General features: G+C 38.3%; 1 protein-coding gene across 5 annotated transcripts in view; it reads left to right on the top strand.

The window, feature by feature from the left end:
• Positions 1 to 22,483, top strand: part of PCNT (pericentrin) — a 101,946-nt gene that overhangs the window by 18,005 nt on the left and 61,458 nt on the right. For 4 of the 5 annotated variants that reach the window (XM_052793686.1, XM_052793685.1, XM_052793684.1 and 1 more), the window contains 15 exons: positions 372 to 627; positions 2,303 to 2,361; positions 2,547 to 2,721; positions 4,267 to 4,403; positions 4,919 to 5,030; positions 6,745 to 6,777; positions 8,228 to 8,492; positions 8,777 to 8,864; positions 9,902 to 10,118; positions 11,589 to 11,827; positions 13,794 to 14,269; positions 15,572 to 16,148; positions 17,271 to 17,504; positions 19,192 to 19,356; positions 21,935 to 22,081. In XM_052793686.1, the coding sequence (XP_052649646.1) occupies positions 372 to 627; positions 2,303 to 2,361; positions 2,547 to 2,721; positions 4,267 to 4,403; positions 4,919 to 5,030; positions 6,745 to 6,777; positions 8,228 to 8,492; positions 8,777 to 8,864; positions 9,902 to 10,118; positions 11,589 to 11,827; positions 13,794 to 14,269; positions 15,572 to 16,148; positions 17,271 to 17,504; positions 19,192 to 19,356; positions 21,935 to 22,081 (3,180 nt within the window). The remainder of the gene's footprint in view (positions 1 to 371; positions 628 to 2,302; positions 2,362 to 2,546; positions 2,722 to 4,266; positions 4,404 to 4,918; positions 5,031 to 6,744; positions 6,778 to 8,227; positions 8,493 to 8,776; positions 8,865 to 9,901; positions 10,119 to 11,588; positions 11,828 to 13,793; positions 14,270 to 15,571; positions 16,149 to 17,270; positions 17,505 to 19,191; positions 19,357 to 21,934; positions 22,082 to 22,483) is intronic. The other variant, XM_052793688.1, reaches the window with a different exon arrangement.

Below are 22,483 nucleotides of genomic sequence, written 5' to 3'. Positions count from 1 at the left end.
AAATTATAACCAATAGCAAATATGAGGAATTTTTTTAATAGACAGTGAAGGATTGGGGTGAGCTTGTGTTCTGCTCTGATGACATTGTGAGGAAGTGGACAGATACAAGGTATTTGGTAGGAGATGAAGTTAAGAGGAAGGCAAGGAAAGCCTTTTACTTCTCACTGAAAACGTTATGCAAATCTCATTGTAACAAAAGTTAGCTTATTTTCAGGATTCTGTCCCTGCCATGAAGAAACACTCTCCAAATACAGAAAGGCAAAACTTAGATGTGTTTAAGTTGAGAGCAATTGAAACTGAAACTGCTCATGAAAAAAGTGAACTCATTTCATTAGGGGGGAGGGAAAAACCCTTTTTCTTCTCCGTTGCAGGCACTGCACAGCCTTGAACTGGAAGCTTTACGCCTAAGCTTAAATAATATGCATACCTCTCAGCTTGAGCTTACACAGTCTAACTTGAGAAAAGAAAAGGAGACTGCCCTTGTGGAACTACGGGAGATGCTCAATGATAAGCGTGCTCAAGAGGTAGCAATTCTGCAAAGCCGCCATCAGGTGGAGTGGGAGAAGATTAAAGAACAGTGTCTGAAGGAAAAAGAAGACCTTAAGTCAAAGTATCAGCAAGAACTAGGTATTAAAATTTGGGAATAATGGACCAGAAATTGGAACTCCGTCAGTATTTTTCTTCTTCCTCAGGTTCCTGTCTTGACATAGAGCTGGCCTTTTGAGTGACGGCTGGTGTTGCCTTGAGTAGGGACAGCGGCTAGACTGGCATGTGCAAGAGTGCATGTTTTATATATGAAAATGAAGTTGTCCAGACCTAAATTTAATTTTTCTTCAACTGTACAGGTGTTTTGCTGCTACGTCTGTAAAATAGCACTATACTGAACTAGTTGCTTTCAGGAGGCATTAGACAGAGCTCTCGTAAAGAGTTTAATTGGTGCAAAGAGTAGAGCTCTCACCCCTTATGTTTCTTAAGGTTTTTTATTGCCCTAAGTCAGCACTGACTACTGTTGTGTTTCTGACAAGATATGGAAATGCTTCCTGGCTTGCCCTCTCAGTGGTTTCAAAAGGAGGATAAAGGGAGTTGGAAAGGAACTGAAAGGCTCAGTGAGAGAGAACCTGCAGCTGGGTGTCCTTTGAAATGTGTTTGTTATAAGATTGTATTCTGACATCGGCAAGGGGAAAGCTGCACTTGATAGTATTGAAGGCCTGCTGATAGTGTGCTTGACATTGTTTGGGATATTTGCCTTTTCTCAGGTCAGGAGACCATTTCTGACCTGTATGGCAGAGGTTGAGGAATTTCTGGAGAAAGGTGAGGACTGCAGCAATTCACTGAAGAAGTTTAGGAGCCGTTCTTTTAGTTGTCCTTCCCTGAGAGCAAGAGAATGTTTTAGGGCTGTGTCTTTTTGACTTGAGTAGAAAACCATTTGTTGTCACCAGTAATATAGTGAACTGATGGCATGATGGGATTTGGGAGCAGGAAGAGGTCTAGATGCAGTTCTTAAGATCAAGGCTGTTTACGTGCGTTATGGCAATGTAACTTAATATGAATGTAACCACTTCTGAGTGGTTGAATGTAGAGGCTGAGAAGGAGAATTTGGAAGCAGATGATGCAGGAGACCTGGATGGGAGTTGTGGATACTGTTACCTGCGGGGCTAGAGGAAAGACATTTCTTGTCAGGGAGGTGATGATTGGACATGACCCAACTCACTTGAGTGCTGGGAGGCTGTCTTGTAACTTAGATGATATTTCTTCCTCTACTAGACCATTAGCTGGATAGCTGGCACCATCTTGGTCTCTGAGTTCTCATTTCCCACAGAAAGACTTGAAATAAGGTTGCAAGGCTAAGGCAAGGGTACTTTGAAGCTGTGAGAAGGGGACTTTACAGGGTTCTTGCAGACCAAGAAAGGTGCTGAACAAGAAGTTGGAATGAGTCTGGGGAGGAGGTGAGAAGGAAGAAGCCGTTGGTGTCAGTGATAACTGAGCAGATAATAGCATCTGTCTCGCAGTCTGTTTCCTAGGCATTCTTAGAAGAAATTTGAAGAGTTTCCTACTTACCGCTGCCGCCCCCTGCTACTCTTTTGCTGTGTCTCTGGAGATAAAGATGATTCAAACGCTTAATAGTGACGTGCAGTGAAATGCTAGCATCTAAAATGACATTGACTGGTACTTTACACTGCTGTGTGCCTACTTATTTAAGCCATGAGTTTGATGCTGAAAATGGTAATCTCATCCATATTTCTACCTACCATTTAATCATAACCTTTTATGTAAATTTATTAATAAGTATTTTATTTCACAGTTGATCAAAGAAAGAAAATAGAATTGGAACTGGAAGAGACGCATACCCAGGCATTAGAGGTATGAATTCTGTTCTTCATAGAAGGAAAAGTAAAACTCCTTTCAGTAAACTAGAGCTGGTAGAAGTCCTGTGTCTACTACATATTTATTGTAGAGGACAAATAAATGGAGGAGAGAAAAAGAAAAAAAAAAGTACTAATTTACTAAAAGTGTTTGCTTTAATAATGCATGTCTTACTCTCTTAGGCTGTCAAAAGAGACTGGGAATTGGAGTCTGATGTGCGTTTAAAAAACACGTGTGAAGAGCTGTCTGAAAAACATCAGGCTGAAATGGTGGAACTGCAGAAAACTCTGGAAATGGAATTAGAAGAAGTCAAAGCAGAGCTGGGGCTTCTTTCTCTTGAGAATGAACAGTCTAAAAGTAAGTCCCATGGTCTGGGAAGCAGTTGTCTTTACTGAACAATGGCAAAGCTAACTAAGTGGTTTTAGAACCTGTATAAAAAGCAAATACAAGATATATCCATGTACTCTTACTTAAAAACTGGATGGATGGCATGAGACTGTCTAGAAAACAGGACATAAATGAAAAATTGTTTAAAGCCTAGTTAGCTGTGTTGTGTTTTGACTTCCACGGAATATGAGATGGACTATGTTTTCCTTCGAATGTATTAAAGGGAGGTGCTGTTTTGCTTCCAGCTGGAAACTGGCTTTGGCAGTTTACTGAATTAATCAAAATGCTGATTAATAACAGTAGAAGCTTCTAACAAAAAAAATTGGGGTTGGATTGTGAATAGTTAAAGCTTAATGGAACAGTAGCTTTTTAAAATACTGTTCTGGAAGTGATGTTTCTGAGACAACTCTAATTGGAGTTTTCATTAACTTGAAAAATGAAATCTGGATGAGTACCTAGCCTGGTACATCTGTTCATGTCTTTTGCTGAGGTGCAGATAGGAGATAGAACTATGAAAAGTTTGTGTAGATCTCAGAAATCTAACACATTTTTTGAGACAGTGGTTGACTGGCACAACAGTGTCAGATTTGCTGTCAGTGACGGCATGAAAAGGGGCCACGAGATGTGGTGTGCCATGAAGTGAAGAGAGATAGCTAGTCAGATTGCCTAGCCTCTGAGGCACTATGCAGGTGGGAGACATGGAAAATAATACTCTCTCCAAATAAATGGAAATGCAGTGTTAAGGGTATTGCATGATGCTGGCTGGCAGGCAGCAAGACCATCTTTTGAGAAGTTAAGAGTAGCCTTTTCGACCTGCCAAGGGCTGGATGCTTTCACAGTGTTTGGCTCACCTTTGGCTGCTGTGAGGACATTTGTAGCAATGGCTTGTTCTTCCCAGTCTGCACTGACTTCACTGGATTTCCCTGAAGCTGTATCATTAAAGTTGATTCTGTGAGAATAACGTGCATCTCTTGCAGCTCACTGTGGCTGAAATGTGGTCACTTGATGGCAGGTTCTTTCTGGGCAGGTCAAGATTTGTTGAACAAATGAAGTAGTAGCAAGTTTACAGGGTTCCGTGAGTGCTAAGTGCAGGGGCAGAGCATACCTGGCATGAGCTTTCCTAGTCCTTTCTGTTCATCTCTTCTACTGCCTGCTGCTGAGTGTGGTTGTAGGAGAAACTCCGTTCATAGGCCATGAAGAAATGCTAGATTCCCTGTTCCAAGTATGTGTGCTTCTAGTTCAGGATGCTTGTTCATATATGCAGAGAGCAGATGCTCATCCCTCCAGCACTACTGTTTGTTATCTCTTGGCTAACAGCATGGGATGCAGAGAACTAGGAAGCACTGTGTGGAAACGTTTGACTTTCAAATAGTTTACTACTCAAGTATTTTTGTGATTCCCTGTAAGCTAGCATTGTAGTCTAGAGACATGCATTTCTATTTTAGTTGCACCAAAGTTGTACAGGTTACTGAGTAATCAGGATGATGGTGTAACAGAACTCATTTTTAATTTTAGTAAAATGTATAGAATTGGAAAAGCAACACCAGGTAGCCATTATAAAATTGCAAGAACAGCTTCAGACTGAACATAACCAACTCCTAGAAGATATGAAGATGAAGAGTCAAGAAAAAGAACAGAATCTCCAGAAGGAGGTACATGAGATTTCTTTACTCATTTAGAGTGGTTGATTACTTTATATATAAACAAAAACTAGACCATATACATATAATTTGGGTGACTTGTTTGTATTTAGGGATTTTATTGAAAAACTAAGATGCATCTCATGAAGCAGGTAAATGCTTTGGGATTTTCTATAGTGGTTCAAAATCTTTTGAATGCAGTTGCCTTTGCCATTTGATGCTGTTTCTTCCTCTGTATTTATATGCTTAATCTTCTGGTTCTTGTGTTTTGTTTTTATCTAACTACTACTTTGTTTTTGCCAGTGATGATAAATATGGCATCAGGAACAAATACCTCTCTTTGAGGAGTGGGTCTAACAGTTAAGTGCCACTCAGTATCTCTGATAGCCTGGGTCATGAGCTGAGAGTCTGGTTGTCACTGTTTCTACCTATTTCTGACAGATTTGTCTGCTGCATATAAAATAAGAAAGTAGAACAAAATTGTTTTTAAAAGTTGGGTTTTTTGTTTTTTAACATGTCTCCCTTAGCTGGAGAAACTTCAGGTCATGCATGAAGAACTCAAGACTCAGTCACAAGAAGAAATCAGGCAGCTTTGGTCTCAGCTTGACAGTACACGAGCAAACCGACAAGACCTAAGTGGTATGTTCAAAACTGATGTGTTTTATTTTTTGCCTCTTCTTCATATAGAAGTATGCATTATTGACATGAAGTATTTTTAATCGTGTACCAGAAACACACAGGTAGGTCATAGCAGTGTCAGTGGGTTGTACCCTAGTGATCTGTTTCGGAAGTGAGAGGTGAGTCAGTGTCAGATGACTAGTTGGTTCTGCAATGTCAAAAAGCATGGTATAGCTGTGGGGAAAAGCTCACTCCTGTTGTTTTCCTTTCCCTTCCCACTCTGTTCCTGCACACTATAAAAATCTTTAGTGAAAACCAAACATTTTTCATTGCAATGTCAAATTCAGTATAACGTAGTTAAGAAGTGGAGAAAATGCTGGTCAATGCAATAACGTGCTCCTATTTGTATTCAGTATGGAAGCGGGTGTGAATGCAGTTGAGAAGACTGTTAATTGTAGGTAGACAGTAAAGCTCACTGCTTAGTTTATGACTTTGAGTGGTTTATTGTGGCCATTTTCTTTTATTTGGAGATAAGAGATCAGTCTGCTTAAAAAAAAAAAAGGGCAGAAATATTTTAAGACTCTGATTAGGTTATATCTTGAGGTAGAAATGGCTTTTTTTCCCCTTTCAGTTTTGAGGTGAGTTAAATAAAATGCTTTTTCATTGACACTCAACATGGGGATTCATCATCTTCTGAAAGACTTTTAATTCTTAAATATAGAAAAACGCCAGGTTAAAGATATCTTTATTTTTAAAATGAAATAAAAATATTCATGTGATACTTCTGAAATCAGAATGAATGGTAATGTTGTTTCCTTATAAGGCTAAAAATAACCTCTTTTTTCCATAATAATGCTTCTATTTAAAAAAATAAACAAATCCCCTAAACCTAAAAGCAAAAAAAAAAAAGGAAAACATTGTGCACAGCAATTAAACATGAACAGTTTTGGGGTTTTTATTCTTCAGTTTGGTGGTGGTGTTTGGTTTTTTTTTTGTTGTTGTTGTTTTGGTTTTTTTAAATTAGTCCTATGTATATCTGCATTACAGTTATGAAAAAGTTTTAAAGCCTGAGAGAAAATAATGACTGGATGAAATCTGACATCGTATGCTTTATATATCTTAAGATTTCTGTTTCAAGATTTAGGTGTGTTAAAACAGTCAGCTTTACAGTGTAGTGATCGGAGATGATGCACATCTTTGGTTGAAATCAAGTGGAACATGTCTCAGATGTGTGTGGCAAACAGATGTATAATACAGGAAAGAAGACACTTTTGAAAAATAAAAAAGCTAGAGACCATGATGTTAATCTTGTCAATGTGTGTTTTCACCTTGTATTGAGACTGTAATATTAGGTGATGTTCTTTACTTCTGCTGGGGTAGTTAAAACAAATGGCAAGTGTAATATACTTCAAATACAATTTCAGATTTTCTGAATAATATGACTGTAGATAGCTTTTGAAGTATAATAGTGTTTTGTGAGGGTGGGGTTTTTTTGTTGGTTTTTGGTCATAAATAGAAAAATTATTCAATCTACTCAGACTTTACCTTGACTTTTTCAGTTCTCTGTTTTGATCCTACAAAATTATAGAAGATAGCGCTTTATAGTATTTGCTGGAATTCTTGTATTTCCTCTCTGTAGCCCTAATCTTTATTAACCTTTCAAATGTCTTTCCATGTTTCTAATCACTCACATTCCCATTCTTTGGACCCTTTCTGTTTCTTCATTTTGCTTGAGATGGTGAGACCAAAATGCAAGCCCATGGTCCAGGTGAGGATATCTCTTTTGGTGTGTGAGATCTTAAAGGTGTTTTGTTGTACTCTGCTCTTCTTCACTTGACTGATTATTTGACAATGCATTCGAATTGATTTGAGGACTCATGGTGGCAGATTCAAAACAGCAGCTGGATGATGGGATTGCTGCTTTGACCTAAGAATGACATGCCAGTTCAAAACTGTTAAACACTTTTCTGGGTTAATTTTGTGCCGGCAGACTTTGCTGGTTAGACAAAACCTACCTACCTGTGCCACATTGGACTTCCCTTGCCTATCGTATTGGTGGTGTTACTAAGTCCCTGCTTGTCACTTGATTCCTCTAGTCCCCGTGCTTGGCAACTGCTCCCTTTGGAAGCAAACTTGAGCCATGTACTTCTCTTATTCTTTCTGTTTGCATGTTCATTGTGAGAATTTTTCATGCAAAGTGTGCATTTTCTGGTTTGCTACACAAAACCACACTGTGACAATCAGCTGCCTTGCTTCCTGGGTGGCATCCTCTGTTTCCATAAAAGTTTCTGAAGTTTCTCTTCTTGTATAACATAAGCAGCTGCTTTTCTCCAAGTTCTTTCTTCTTGAAATGCAGTTCCATCTTCAGTTGATTCTGTGGGGATTCAGCTAACTTAAGTCATCTGGGAAGTTGAGCCATCTGGGAAACTTTTTTAATTCCCTCTCATGACTTTTGTCCTTCTTTTCCTACCTTTTAACTTCCTGATACATTACTGCTTCTTTAATACAGAATGTGAGGAAGAAAGCTCTCAGAGTTCATGAATACACTGCAATGCTGGCCATTGCCCTCACTCCCTGAAAGGAGGGTAGCTTGCTGAACCAGCCTTGATTGCTGTTTTCTACTGCATTCTGGTTTTTTTTTTTCTTTTTTTTTTTCTTTTTTGTTTCGAAGGTTCTTTTTAATTCAGTGAATTTAGCCTCTGTTTGAGCTAATGATGGATAGTCAAACCATCACTAAAGTAATCTTGAATTGATTTTATTTTTTCTTTCTTGTGATTTTGTTTTTCTGCGTAGTTTGTGCTAAAGTGGTTTTTGTTTGTTGGGTAGTTTTCCCTAGAGCAAATTAAATGTTCTTGACTAAATTATTGCTTCTGGTTGCTACAACAATCAGATGTGAAGGTTAAGCAGTATTGCAGGACTCTGCATGCTACTAATCCAGACCTGAAGCACAAGGAAACGAGGAGGACTACCAGTCTGCTGGTAGTTTTGATTCTTGTCATGAGGATAGTTTCTCTGAATGCAGGTTAAATGGGGAACATGGTTTTACTGTCTTCTGAGGAAGGAATGTTTTGTCTTTCAGAAGTTCATTTTCTTACGTAGCTTGTGGGATAACATTTTACTGCTAGCTCAACAACTAAAATATTGCAGTTCTTCACAGAATGACTTAGCCTAAAGATACGTACTTCTGAGTACTTGTGTTGGTTTTGCCTCCATTCTAGAGCTAAAAGAGCAGCTCCTGGCTCGTGCATCACGGGTGGAAGAAATAGAGCACTTAAAACAAGAATTTGAACAGCAGCATCAGCAAAGAAAAAGTGAGCATGAAACTGAAATGGAACAACTGAGACTTTATTTTGAAAAGAAGTTAAGAGTTGCTGAAGAAAACTACAGAGAAGAATTGACTTTGCTGCATCAGAGACTGCAAGAACTGAAGGAATATTCACTGTCAGAGTTGGAAGTGAGTCAAGATCAAGCAGGGGACATCAGGTGATCTATTCTTTTTCCTTTCATCTCATGTTATGACAGCATGCTTTTTTTATATATTTATATATATATATATAAAAAAGATGATGTTAGCCTCTAAATATATTGGGATTGAGCATTAGGTGATCTGTATTTAGAAACCTAGCGATGGAAGTCACGAGTGCATAGTTCTGAGCAGTTGTTATATTTGCTCTGTAGTACTTTCAGTACTACATGGTAAGTCAGCAAGTTTGTTTAACTTAAGATTGTAACGTGTCACAAACTAAACTTTAACATCCTTTTCTCAGTTCTTCTGTTGCAGTTTTTGAAGAGAATGCTGAGAGAGAGAGAAGGGATGCACTTGGTCAGCTAAATCAACAGCTGGAACAACATCAGGTAGGGTTTTTAATATATCAAAGTTCTACTGTTCATTACATGACCTGTATGAAAATTGATGTCTGATTCCTAGCTCTTAGCAAAGTTAGTTGAGTCATTTATTAAGGCTTAATTATTTTTGACAAGTATATTGTAAATTATCAACTTTAAATAGTTCTCAGACTAGCAGAACAGATGAAATGGTGTTCTGTAATTTTGTGTGCTTTGGGTTATCCCATGCCTAGCAAGGAGCTTATCAAACCTCTTCCACACAAGTGCAGATTTCATAATGTTTCTCTTCTCTATAGCTTCTGTAATAATTTTGTCTTATTGCTGTCTATTCTCTTCAAGTGGAGATGCTAATTTGGTCCCTCTTCCATTTATGCACCTATTTCCATGTACCTTGTAATTTAAGGTCTTGACTTCTTTGCTCAACTTATTTGAAGTTGACTAAGAGTTTCAAAAAGGAATTTTCTTTTTTTGGCTTTAGATTTTTATTTTTTAAGTTAATTATAAAAAGCAATATTTTTTTAGTGAGGGAATGACAAGCAGACAAGACACATACAAGACAGCATGAGCTCAATTTCATTAGTAAATCACACAAAAAATGTTTGAGTTACAAATGAGAAATGTATATGTCATGCCTTTTTTTCTTGCTGCTATTTGTACCTAGCTGAGTGTGAAACTGCATTCATAGATCGTTACTTCTAAGTTCTGTGGTGTGTGTAGAAGGGGGTCTCTTCATTGTTGAGAGTTGGTAAGTTTCTCTGCCCAGATGCGTGTGGGACTTCCTCCTCTATTGTACTTTCAAACAGCTCCTGAAACTCTGATCTGCCTTGTGGCATGGTTCCGGAGCGTATCTATCTTGAGGGGATCTGCTGCTCTAGTAGCAAATGAAGTGGCAGGAACGGAGCAAAACCAGTAGGGTTTTTGGAAACCAGATACGTACATGTCAAGCAGGTGCTTTATACTGCAATTCTTGTAGTGCTCTTGTTGAAAGATTCTCGGCATGGTTTCTTCAAAGCTGAAGATGTCTTTCTAACCCACTTCTTATGTAGGAAGAACTTGCCTGTTTGCAGGTACAACTTAAAGAAAAACACAGGCATGAGTTAGACTCCTTAAGATCTTCCCTTGCACTTCAATATAAGGAGGACCTAATGAAAATGAAGATGGATCTGTCAGACAAATATATAACAGAAATTGAAGAAATGAAAAGAAAGCATTGTTTAGAACTTGAGCAGCTCCGTGCCCGACTTTCAGAAGAACATATTAAAGGTAAGATGATCTGACAGACTGGGAAGTAAAACAGTAAGTGCTTGTGTGGCTTATATTTTTCTGTAAATAGGCTTATCTGAAGAAGTTTTCAATTTGTTATTAGTTTACTCTAAACTATAGGGAACACTTAACATATGTTAATCCCTGGCATTGAGCACTTTGCTTTTTGACTTCTGTGGGCATGTTGAGTTGCACTTCCAAAGGTGTGGTGACCTGAAGTTGATTATTCTGTAGTAAAATCTGCTACAACTGTGGAGCAGTTGCTAAAAGGAGCTGATAACATTTCCGTTCTTGGTGCCTAGAAGGGCACTGAGTTCCTGAATTAATATTTATTTGAAAATTTATTAGTGTTGTCTGTCAGCGATGTTAAATGTCTCATGTATTTACATGAAATAGGCCAGTTCTCAGTCTGTTCCATTGAGTAAACCCACTTCTGTTCTATATTCCATACCTCTGTCCCCTGCATTCTTTTGTGGGTTTGAGAGTGCTCTGCTTATTTAACGTAAATATTTCTTTCTCCTCCTGTGTTTTCCACTAGTTGGCATACATATTGGGATGAATTTTTTGAACAGAGGAAAGTATCTATGGCTAGCAGAATTTGTAATAGGTATCTTTTGCTGTAGCATTCAGGTTAAAGTTCCTCTTAAGGCTAAATTTAATGAGACTTCCTATGTGATCATGGGTTTCTTAACAGTTGCTGCTTTTCTTGGAATTGTAATTCATAGAAATATACTGCCTTATACTGGTTCAATATGAAATGCATATATTGTTGAGGTACCGATAAGGGATCGTGGCAGTTCTTGTATCTGCAACCTCTTTCTGGGAGCACAGCATGCTACACAAACATTTGAACTTATAATCCATAACTTATAGTTAGCTATATAACACACATGGCTATAACTATATTCCACTGTATGTTGGCTAAAAGGATCAGTACAACTTTTTCAATTTGCAGTTATATTTCTTATCTTCATTTATTTATTTATTTATTTTTAATGCTAGGCGGTATATCAAAACTGCTTAAATTAGAATGTTTAGAGATTTGTCCCATCTGCTTTTTTGGGAAATACCTTATATAAATAGTATGTGCAGAAGAGGAGATAAAACTTCCATAAATCTGCCATTACATTGCCCAAAAGGAAAGTCAGCTCCTGTGGCTATTGCTGATAGGAGGGAGGTCCTGCCACAGGTTTCATGATCCCTCCCCATTATTCTGTGTGTGTTGATACTGATAAATTTCAAAGGTGGCGATAAAGAAAGAGGAACAGAGTACAGAATTATCCTGATAAGGGATTCTTGTTGGCCTGTATTTAGTAAGGCTAGTGATGAACTGTACAGCTGACTATGTTCAGCTTTTATTTCTGTGCATTAATAGGACCTGTTAAAATAAAATAAATTCCAGAATGTAATTTTATTGTTTGTTTTGTGTTTGGGTTTGTTTGTTTTGTTTTGTTTTTTTTTTCCTTTCAGAAATCACCAAACTGCGGCTGCAGAGTGCTCAAGACGCAGCATGTCAAGTTGAAATGGAGGTGGCTGAGCGAGTGTCTGTGCTGGAGGAAGAGCACAAAGCTAAACTCTCTCTCCTCCACTCTGAGAAACAGCATATTGCAGAGCTTTCAGAAGAAATAAAGCACTTAAAGGAAGAGATTACTAGACAGAAAGATTTTTCTGTGCAGAATGAAAAGCATCTGAGAGAGGAAATGGAAGAGGTAATTTGTATTACAGTACTGTTTTGTATAGAGTTGGGCAAGCTCAGATCTGTTGGGAAGGCCAAGGGAGATAGAAACAGCTCTTATCTTTAAATGTACCTAGTTTATTGTTAGTAGCTTCATCTTTAAATGGACTTGCATGGATACACACGAATACTGGAATACAAGTCAAGTTCAGAGCATTTTAATGTTAAACGCTTAGTTTCTCTGCAGGTGAACTTTTCTTTAAGAGCACAAATAGTGTGGGAAGGCAGGTGCTTTAAGGGTTGATCCAGTCCACCTTTTATATTGATGTGGGTCAAGCATATGTGTACCACTCCAATACAGGCACGTACAAAAGTTCCTCATCTTAAACATCTCCCTGCAGCACATCGTAGTGTCCTGGTGCAAAAGTAACATGGTGCACTTGCATACTGTGACATGTCATGTGGTAATGGAGAATACAGCAGAAAGCGCTGTGGCAGATAGAAAAAGCCCCTCTGCTGAACAGGTTCCCTCTAAGAAATTACTGATTTTGATAGGACTGTCTCTTAAAGCAAATAACCAGAAACAATTTTTCAGACCATTTTTTGAGGTAAGAAGAGAGAATTGGGCAACAGATTTCTGCTTTTACTTTGCTTTGGTGTAGCTTTTATACCTTTACTGTCAAAATCTTGGAGTTGAGAGAACCATATCTGGCACCTTCCCTCTTACCTGTTAAATCAGCTCTCCCATCTGAGGATAAACTCAGATTGGATGTTAATTCATTGCTTAATTTGTTCCAATATTTGAATGCTTCTGAGAATTAGATGGATGAAGCTCTTATTTCTCAAGTCCTCCTTTTCTCCCTTTTTAAAGAGAGATAGGTATGTGTATCCTTTTCCAGACTTAAAAACTGGCAGAGAAGGCCAGAGAAAACAATTGCAGACTGACTGTAGATAACACGGAGACTCAGCTGAAGCTTCCAGTAGTGAAGCTTTCGATACTATTGCTTTACTCTTACTGCACGTGGTTATCTTGTTGTGGCACTGCTGCTGGGTAAAAGATAAGCATATACAGAATGCGGTGTTTGAAATGAGCTTGTCTCGCATGCTGACCCTCTGCCTGGAAATACATATTTTGTTTGCCTTCTGGTCTCTCGCTCTCAGAAACGGAGTGAACTGATTTCCTCAATTGCCTCTCTATTGCCAGTGCCTCCCACAAAAGATTTCATGGATTGTGTGTTAATCAAAATCTGGGGGTTTTGCCTTTCTTTTCTGCCTCTTCATTTAGGTTGTAGCATAAATGAATGCTTAAGTATTTGTTCAAAACAAACCTCCTAAGTGAAAACTGAAATGTATACTTTATAATGATGCTCCCATGTGACTTCTTACTTGCTTTTAATTTTCTTTTAAGAGATGACCCTGTTGTTTCCTGAGCCTACTGTTTATTTCTTTACCTGTTTACCTCTACTGTATTTTTAGTGTCTTTTTTTGCCTTTTGTCATTGAGCAATCATTTGGTGCTTTGGCTTCTGTTTTTACGCTACATGCTTTTTATTTTGCTTTTATGCTATGTACGAGAACTGCCCTTGTCATGGATTTGGACACTGCATATAAAATACCACTGGCATGTATAAGGAGAGATTTAAAAGGGATTTTCAATCATGCTCAATATAAATACCTAAGGTGCTCATAGCTTTATAAGTTGAACTCCTGAAACGAAGAAAAGTGGCCCCAAGAGAAAACAACATAGAGTACCATATTAATTCTAGAATTTTGCCTTAATTTTTTCTTATCTTCCTTACCCCAATTAATTTTTAATAATGTGTTGAATTCAAGTACCTATGAATTGACATTTCAGCCTTACTTTTATTTGGAAGGGTTACTTCACTGCAGGAATTTAATCTCTCCAAGACCTTAAATGCCTGAGAATGTTCACTTCACACACTTCAGTTTGGTTTTGGTATTTTATGCTTTTTTTTTTTTTTTTTTAATAACTGTTCACAGGTAAAATATAAAATTGCTGAGGATCACAAGAATAAATTAAGGGAAGCCAGAGAAGAAGTCCAGAAAATAGAGACTATGTACAAAGAAAAAGAGAAGAAATGGAAATGTGAAAGTGAGGACCAGAGAATCCAAGCAGAAGAGAAGTTATCATTGTTGCGTATAGAACTGCAAAACAGAGCGGAATATGAGAAGCAGAATTTACAAAAGGAGTTTGAACTTCGGGAAGCTGAAATGAATCAACTTCAAGATCACCAAGCTGCCAAAATTCTAGAATTGGAGAAGCTGGTAAAAGAGCAGCAAAACAACTTGCAGCAGCTAGAGGACAGCCTAGCAAGTGCACAGGCTATGCAGAAATCTCAGGAGCAATATGACACTGACCTGCAGGCAGCCAAAGCGCTCATGGCAAAAGAAATGGAAAAGGCCACACTTTGTCTGCAGGAAGAATGTGCACAGAAACTTATGGAAGCACAAAACAAGTCAGTCCTGAGTATTTGAGCACTTTGACTTACCAGTTCAGTCATTGTTATTGTTGCTTTTCCTTATTTTAAACTTAATGAGTGGTAGTGATATAGATTTGTCACTTGATGGCACCAACTAACTTATATATGTAAAGCTTACTCTCCCAAGGAACAGTAATGCTGTCCATTATGGTTTATTTTGCTTCATGTACATGCATTTAGTCTAGTCTAGAAAATCAAATGAAGTGCAGTCAAGTTCTGCCTGTTACAGTTAAGAATACAACACACAGCTGAAAATCGTATACTAGCCTTGGAGGAGGGGAAGTGTTACAGGACATGTAAGTGGAAAAATTCTCTAAATTCAATCAAAAGTTTTCAAACAATTCAAATTAATTTGAGCAAGTTTTTTCCTGGTGAATGAAACTTGTGTTAACCACTGAATGCTGAGGTTGATGGGCCACATATAGTATTCTTCAGTTCTGGTTAGACATGAAGGTTGTAACTGCTCAATTTTTCCTCCCCTTCCTACCCCCATTGTTTTTAAGTGTATTAAAGGAAATACTCAAACAACTACATATCTGTATTTGCATGCACTGTTTCAAATTTATCCCTTCTTTCCTCCCCAAACATAGGCTCACAGAACAAGATTGGGGAAATAATTGCAGTAAGAAAACACTGAAAGCAGGAACTTAGCCTTTAAACAACCAATCACTTTTTAATTATTGGTGTCTCTAGCCAAAAATACTATAGTTAATGATTACAGTAAATTGCAGCACTTTAGATACTAAATCTTCTGCATCAAGCTTTAAGCAGACCTTGGAGAGCTGAGATGAGTTTGGAGGAGCCCACAAGTATTCCACATGTACTTCCACAGTGGTTTTATGTCTCAATCTTAACCAGATGTTTTTAGATATGTTTCTTATGACAGTTTGTTTACTTGCAGACAACGTTTTGAGATGTAGACAATGTATATACTATGTCCTAGATGCTCTCATATGGCAGTATTTTCTGAAACAGAGAGACAGTGAACGATGTTTGTATGTTGCTCTGTATTAGTGAGTAATTTAATAGGGGTGCCAGTCTACCTAGTAACAACCAGATACTACCAAGTGAGATTGCATAAACCTTTAATTTTGTGGCTATGAAATCATCGTTGTGGCTTGCTTTGAATTAGTTCTGTATTTGAAACATAAAGTAAAATTTGTGGAGGCTGAGTAAGGCCTACTTATTTTTCTTTGATTTTTATTTATTCAATTATTTAAAAAAAAAAAAAAGTGCCTTTTTGACAATGTTCTCTTAACTTTTTTGGAAATAATATAGGTTTATGGAGGAACACAAAGCTATGACTCAGAAATTCACAACTGAGCAAGAGATTATTCTCAAAGAGCTGAAAAAGAAACATGTCAATGAGCTGGAACTCCAAAGTCAGCAGTTACAGGAGAAGCATAAGCAGCAAATTTTGTCTCTTACAGCTGAGTTTCAGACAAAGCATCAGGCCGAAATGGAGACACTTAAATCTGCACTAGAAAGTAAACAGCAGATTCAGCTTGAAGCTTGTGTTGCTGAACTACAGACAAAGCATCAGGCACAAATTGATGAGCTGGAGGCTAAACACTTATCAAATCTGGATTCCTTGGAGTCGTCCTACCTATCTGAAATTCAGAATATAAGAGATGAACACAGTCAGGCTCTTGAGAAGCTACAGCTGCAGCACACAGAACAGCTCCATGAAAAGGATAAAATGGATCAAGCGTGCTTGGCTCAGGAGATAGAGATGTTGAAATTAAAGCATGCTGAAGAACTTCAGCTTTCCCAAAATAATTTGAAAATAGAGCTAGCTACTGTTCATATGGAAAAACTTAAAGCCATGGCTGTTGAAGCAGAAGAAGCTCATAAGGTGAGTCAGAAAGAAAACTTGGCATAGAAGGTGAACTTTCATGGTACGTTGTGTGGGATCACCTTTTCATTTGTTCTTCGGGTGTATTTCTACAACCTCTTTTGTGCCAGCACTAATACTTGTGTGTGGCCATATTGTGAGCTGAAATAGGAAACTGAAGCTGAAAATTAAGTCCATCTGTCGCTTCCCCCCCGGGAATGCTCAGACTAATGAGTTTTCTATCTCAGTGTATGGAAAAGTTACGAATGAGGTAAATATTTTTTAACATAATTCAGATTGGAGGGTCTCCATTTTGCAGCTCAGAGCTTCTTTTCCTGATAGGGTTACCATGTAATTCTTCAGAAGTGATTAGAACAAAGTAAATGTTATTCTGTAGGTTAAGCTACATCTCTAGGAATCTAAAGTTCCTCCCCAGTGGCACATTCTCAAGGGGAAGAATAGAAGAAAGGTACCTCTAAAGGGCCCAGATGGGATTTTGGGAGCAGGTCATGGGTGAGTGGGTCTTGTCTTAGGACCTGTAACAGAAGGCCATAGCTTTATTCTTGATAGGGCAGAGGTTTGAGCTCTTTTTAGAGTTCAGATAGGTAAAAAATGATCCCAAGAGTTTTCCAAGTCAAAGAGGTAAGAAGGCTCAGCTCACTGCTAGAACTCCAGAGCCTTCCAGAGAGAGATGTACTGTTTTTCAGACTTGTCTGTCTCCATGCCCACTTCCCAAACTTATGATTATATGTTGTTTCTGTGCCCACAAAGGCTAAGAGGAAGGTCTTGCGGGGGGGAAAGGTGGGTATTTTTTCTTCTATCCTATCTTTGCTAACTAATCTTAAATCTGCATTTTAATTGTTCTTGAGTGGAAAGAACTTCAAAAAGAAAAAGTTGAAGATTGTACTGATGGGGAGTGCTGTCATGGGTAGAGGAATAAGTAGGGGATTTACAAAACTTTTGACTAGATAGGAGAAATAAACCCATTTCAATGACATAGAGAGTGTGTATATGTATGTGTGCTCATCATTCATGAGGCAATATGGTTCCTGTTTACTTAAAAAGCTTTGATACAGCAGGACATGTGCTTTACAAATGAGTTGCAAAAATATTTGTGCTTACTTGTAATTAATGCTCACACAGGATGATTTAAACACAGCTCTTCAAAATCAAAGGAGGTTGCTGGAAGAAGAAAAACGTCTGGCCCTGGATATATTACGTGAGGAAGTATTGCATATGGAGGAAAAACATAGAAAAGCACTCCAAGAATTTCAGGATCTTCATGAGGCAGAAATTAAGAAACATAAAGAAGAATTCTCCAGGGAGCTGGAAAAAGAATTGGGGAAACTAAAAGCACAGCATGAACATGAGCAAGAGGTCAAAATGTTGCTAGTACCTAAACCCCAAATAATCCATACTTTTATGATAAAGTAAATTCAGTTTTATTAACCTTAGAAGTAAGGCTATATATCTAGATGCTTTTTGCATTTTTTAAAATAGTGCCAGTAGATAAGAGACAAAGTTAACACTTTTAAGACTTGCTTTATCTAAAAGGACTTAAGAGAATTCATATATGTGTATTAGCCTGAATTTTTAAAATTTAAATCCATGCTTGCAGCGCTGTCTTTACTGGGGGAGTGAGGGGGGATGGGACTGCTTTCTTTTGAGTTCCTGCTGTATTTAATTCAAAATTTTAAAACTGCTATTTTGATAGAAAATAGGTAATAAGTTAGGTCATTAACCATTTGTGGAAAGTAACTTCTCACTTCAGGCTTTAAGTGAACAACATTTGGTAACATTGATTTCTTCTTTTCTTAGAGAAATTATAGTAGGTAATACTTTTCCAAATATCTTTTCTCAGTGAGGTTTGGAAATCTTCCTAGTTGCCTGTAAAGCTTTACCATTTCTTCATGTTGGGAATGTTTACGTGTAAGCTTGATGATGTTTACTTCCATACCGAAGGCTAAAAATTTGATGATCTACACTAAGTTCTCTTTAAACATTGAAATGGAATAAGATCTTCTATTTATTCAGTCTTTTATACGATCTGACTTATGTTGGTGCAAGCAGCCACAAGTGATCAAGACTTTTCACTTTTCTATACTGGATATTACATTTATATATTAGGAGAAGTCACAAACAAAATGAGCTTTATCCAGCTATAACCCAACAACATATGTTACGTTAATATATAACTTACTTTTGCTTTTTCACTTACTAATTTGAAAAATGGATAGTGTGTCAAATAACTCCCTAATCACTGGTGTACCTTTCTATTACCTGGTGCACCTCACAAAAACCATTTAGGTTTAAGGAGATCCCCTTTTGGACTGTCAGGCCTTGGACTGGGTAGTGATTTCCAGCTGACTGGAGTACATTGCAAACTCTCTTTACTTTTAGAAGAATAGCTTGCCTAGGAAGATAGTTTTGTTAGTTTTCTGGGAAGTTCTCGTGATTATTAAATTTTTAAGCCCTTCATTCTAGAAACAGGATTTCTCTCTATTTTGATGGCTACAGTGACTCTTCTTGGAGACAGTAATAGAAAAAAACCCTAAACAAATAAACAAAAAACCCACCAAGCGTTTCTCTGGTATTTTTGATGGACTACTTAGCAATATCTCATAGGATAATTGCATTAAATATAGCTGCATAATGTTTAATCTCATTTGAACAAGAGAAATCATGTCTTAACAAAATAGGCTCTCCCTGTGTTTCTCTCCCCCTCTTTCTTCCTTAGTTCTTTCAATTTCTCTTAGGGAAGTGTCTCTTGGAAAGAACAAGTAGGGAGTACTTTGTTAGTCTGAACTGGTGCTCTCATGAATACAGGAGATACTTGCTACCTAATGTCTTGCTGCTTCTTACCTATTTTTATCAACTTGCTTTTTTTTATAGTCAGCATGATGATAGATAGCAGCTCTGTGTGACTTTGAGGATTGGGGAGAACTGTTGTGAAAATACTCTTAAGAATTTGGTTGAGCTTGATGGTTTTGTTTTGGTTTGGTTTTATTTTTCCTTAATTGTAACACTATGGCTAAAATGTTTTATATTACTTACTTGTCTGCAGATGTATGCTTCTGCATCGGCCTCTGAAGTAGAAACTGTGCGAACAGCTCTTCTGGCTGAATTTGAGGAGGTAAAATTGAAGCAGCAGCTTCAGTTCCAGGAAGAGATTGAGCTGCTGAAGTGTCAGTCGGAGGTACTGCTTGAACAACAGATTGCACAGCTGAAGGTACAGTCTGATTAAAATCAACTTCAGCGTACACACTGGTAGCGTGGTTTGCTGAAAAAGAACAATTGGTATCCCATTTTTGTTCTTCAGCCGTATGACTCCAAAATGACAATCTGAGTTAGGTATCTTCCTTGCTTCACAACGTTGGAGCTAGAGAAGCAGTATCAGAAACAATGCGTTGTTCTGTAAGCAGTTATGGTATTTACTACAGCATTGTCTTAAAATCCTGAATTGGATGTGAAGTAGTGTCCTTCAAATAAAACAAAACAAAAAAATCAGTGGAAAGTATTTGCTCTAAGCAACATTCCTTGCATATGTTTATGTTCAGTTTGTCATTTGAAACTTTTTCTTCTTGGTATCTGTAGAGACTATGCCCTTGGTCTATCATCCCTTATCTACTGTGCTTGTGTATATGTGGCAAAAACACGTCTAGTGTTACCTAAGCTTTTACTAAGAGTGTGATGACAGTGAGCACTTTGTGCATGAGATTTTTTTTTTTTCAGTTGTTCTTAATTTCTGCTTTCTTGGGTTCATCGTTTGAGTTCCAAACTTGCATCTTGATAAGCATCTTCAAGATGCTTATCCCTGAAAATTATCTTTGTTTGCCCTTGTGTATGATGTAGTAATTGCCTGTCATCTTCTGAGCCTTGTGCAAAATCCATTCATTGGTTAGGTGACAATTGCATGTCGAGCTATTAAATGAATGGAGAAGACACATCCTGTGTCAGAAGAGAGAGGGAAACACGCCAACACACTGAGAATAGTGCTTACTTTCATCTCAGTGTTATCACTGTACTGAGCATGTGTTGAGCACAAAGATTAGATGAAATACCTTCCCCTTGTTTGCTTTTCCTTGGGAGATTTCGCCAGATCCTTACTGTTCCTGTCAGTGCTCCAACCTCAGGTGGGACTCTTCCTAACCATTCCACAATCCTCTAGAACTGGATGCTGCAGACATGCAGAAAATTTCTCCTGTTTCCTGCCTCTGGCCCTCTGTGGAGTCCTGGTCATTCTTTGACCTCTCTCTGTCTGGTGCAGCTGTCTTTTGAAACAGAGGACACAAGCGTATCCTGAAAAGCTGCTGGGGGTATATTTGGCATTGCTGTCCTCAGCTGAACCCCAGCCTTCAGTCCACAGAAGCTGGGACTGGACTGACTGTTATGCATATACCCCAGAAGTGATTCCTGCTTTTCTCTCTCTTGCGCTGCCAAGGTGCTTTAGTTATCATTTGGGACACCAGAAACCTCTCTTTTTGTTGAAATTTTGCCAGGGGTAATTCTACTGCTAGTACAGCTGTGTCTTTTGGGATTTTTTTTCCTCATTAACTTGATGATCCATGTTTTGTCCCAGAAGAGACTGGCTGGATCTCTTTGCAATGTCAGGCTGAGCTGCGTCATGGTCCGATACAGGTTTTTACAATGAGCCTTCCCCTGCCTACTTCCCCCATGCTCATTCATGGGGTTGCCTTCGTGCCAGCCAGTTTCCTTGCTTTCTTCCCCCCTGCCTCCTGTAGCAGATTTTAGGTATTCAGAGTTCCTTTCTACAGTCTGACATACTCTTTTAGTGGATGCACTGCTTCTGAGGAGAATAGGCAGGCTGTTTCAGAGACTTTATCCACAAGTTTACTGTACTGGTCGAGTAAAGTCCTTATATTGCTTTGTGTCTGTTCATTTGTATCTTGTTAACTGCTAAGCGCTCTGCTGTTTGAGTCTACTCAGTGCAAGGACTGGCTGAGTCTTCCACAAAGGATCCAGGACAGCTCAGGTGACTACCGATGTGCTGCTCTGAAGTCTTATTTCATGCCTTGGGGAAAAAACTGTTTTCTTGACTTACCAATAAAAAAAGAGGCAGCTATCACCTTGGAGTGTATTGGTGTTCATAGATCAAATTGCAGGAGTTTGTTTTTATACTGTGATCAGGAAAGCTCATTTCCCAATTCCGGTGTTGCAGAAACAATTACTAATCAGGGTTCCTTTTAGCCTCTTTGGGAAAGGATCCAAGGATCTTGTTTCACCTCCCTTATTTGCTGATGCAGGAGTGGGGGATGTCTAATAATCCCTTCCTTTAGAGTGCTTTAGAGCACTCTGAGGTAACTGAGATTCAATTTAATAGCTTCTAGATCATTTAGCCATGTAAATCTACCTTGTAGATTTTTAGTTTGTTCTGGTAAATCACTCCTCCTATGTGGAACTCAGTACTATGCATGTTGTACTACTTGCAGTTGCTGAAAGTGGCTTCTGTCCATCTCTGTCCCGACTTGTCCATCTTTGTCCTGACTTGCCCATCTGTTTTCTGTTCCTCATCACTATCTCAGCAGTCTGAAATGATCCAGGTCTCAGTGAGCACATTCAGATAGTTCATTTACCTGCCTAACTATCTTTAAATCATAATTTTGGCAAGATTTTGTTGATTGGGCGTGTTAACTGTGTAAGTTACTGCTAGTTAATCTGAGAGGTAAGGTGTGCACATTTAAAGAAAAAAAAAAAGGGGGGGGGGGCAGGAGGGTTTTAGTTGTGGGGTTTTTTTGGGCTTGGGTTCCCCCCCCCTTGATAAATTGAAGTATATGTGACTTACGCAGGACGAATTTGAAGCTGAAAAAAAGGCATCGCTACATGACAAGGAGCAGATGTTGATTCAGGAGAGGGAGAAGGCACAGGCTGCTCACCAAAAGGAGCAGGAGATGTTATCAGCCCAGCTGCAGGAAAAAGCAGCAATAATTATCCAGGTGCGTGGAAAATATTTTAAACCTAGATTTTTAAATGTACTTTTGTGGTTGTATTTTAGCACAGTCCTCTCACCTTTCTCAAGATGTATGTAGAGGGACTGTGCATAATTCTTGTGATTGGTAGTTTTCAAGGTGTATTGTATGATGGTCTCTGTCTTAGCTGGAGTGCTACTAACATGGAAATTGAAACTGGTTATCAGCTTGAAAACTAGTCCTCAACCATTTCTCAGGGAGATTAACACTGCTTTATAAGTGAAGGTTGGGTGTTTGCCTTTTTGTTGACTGTGTATTGATGCCATCTGTATCTATCACATTTTTTTGTCAAGAAAATAGTGCTCTAGTAGCTTTTGTTAGACCAACTGACCTATAGCTTGGAGGAAGTAAGACAGGCAAATGGTAAGT

The sequence above is a fragment of the Harpia harpyja genome, chromosome 7 (genome assembly GCF_026419915.1).
Source record: "Harpia harpyja isolate bHarHar1 chromosome 7, bHarHar1 primary haplotype, whole genome shotgun sequence".
Classification (NCBI taxonomy): domain Eukaryota; kingdom Metazoa; phylum Chordata; class Aves; order Accipitriformes; family Accipitridae; genus Harpia; species Harpia harpyja.
The sequence above is the reverse complement of the archived record's forward strand: the minus strand, read 5'-3'. Positions and strand labels throughout refer to the sequence as shown.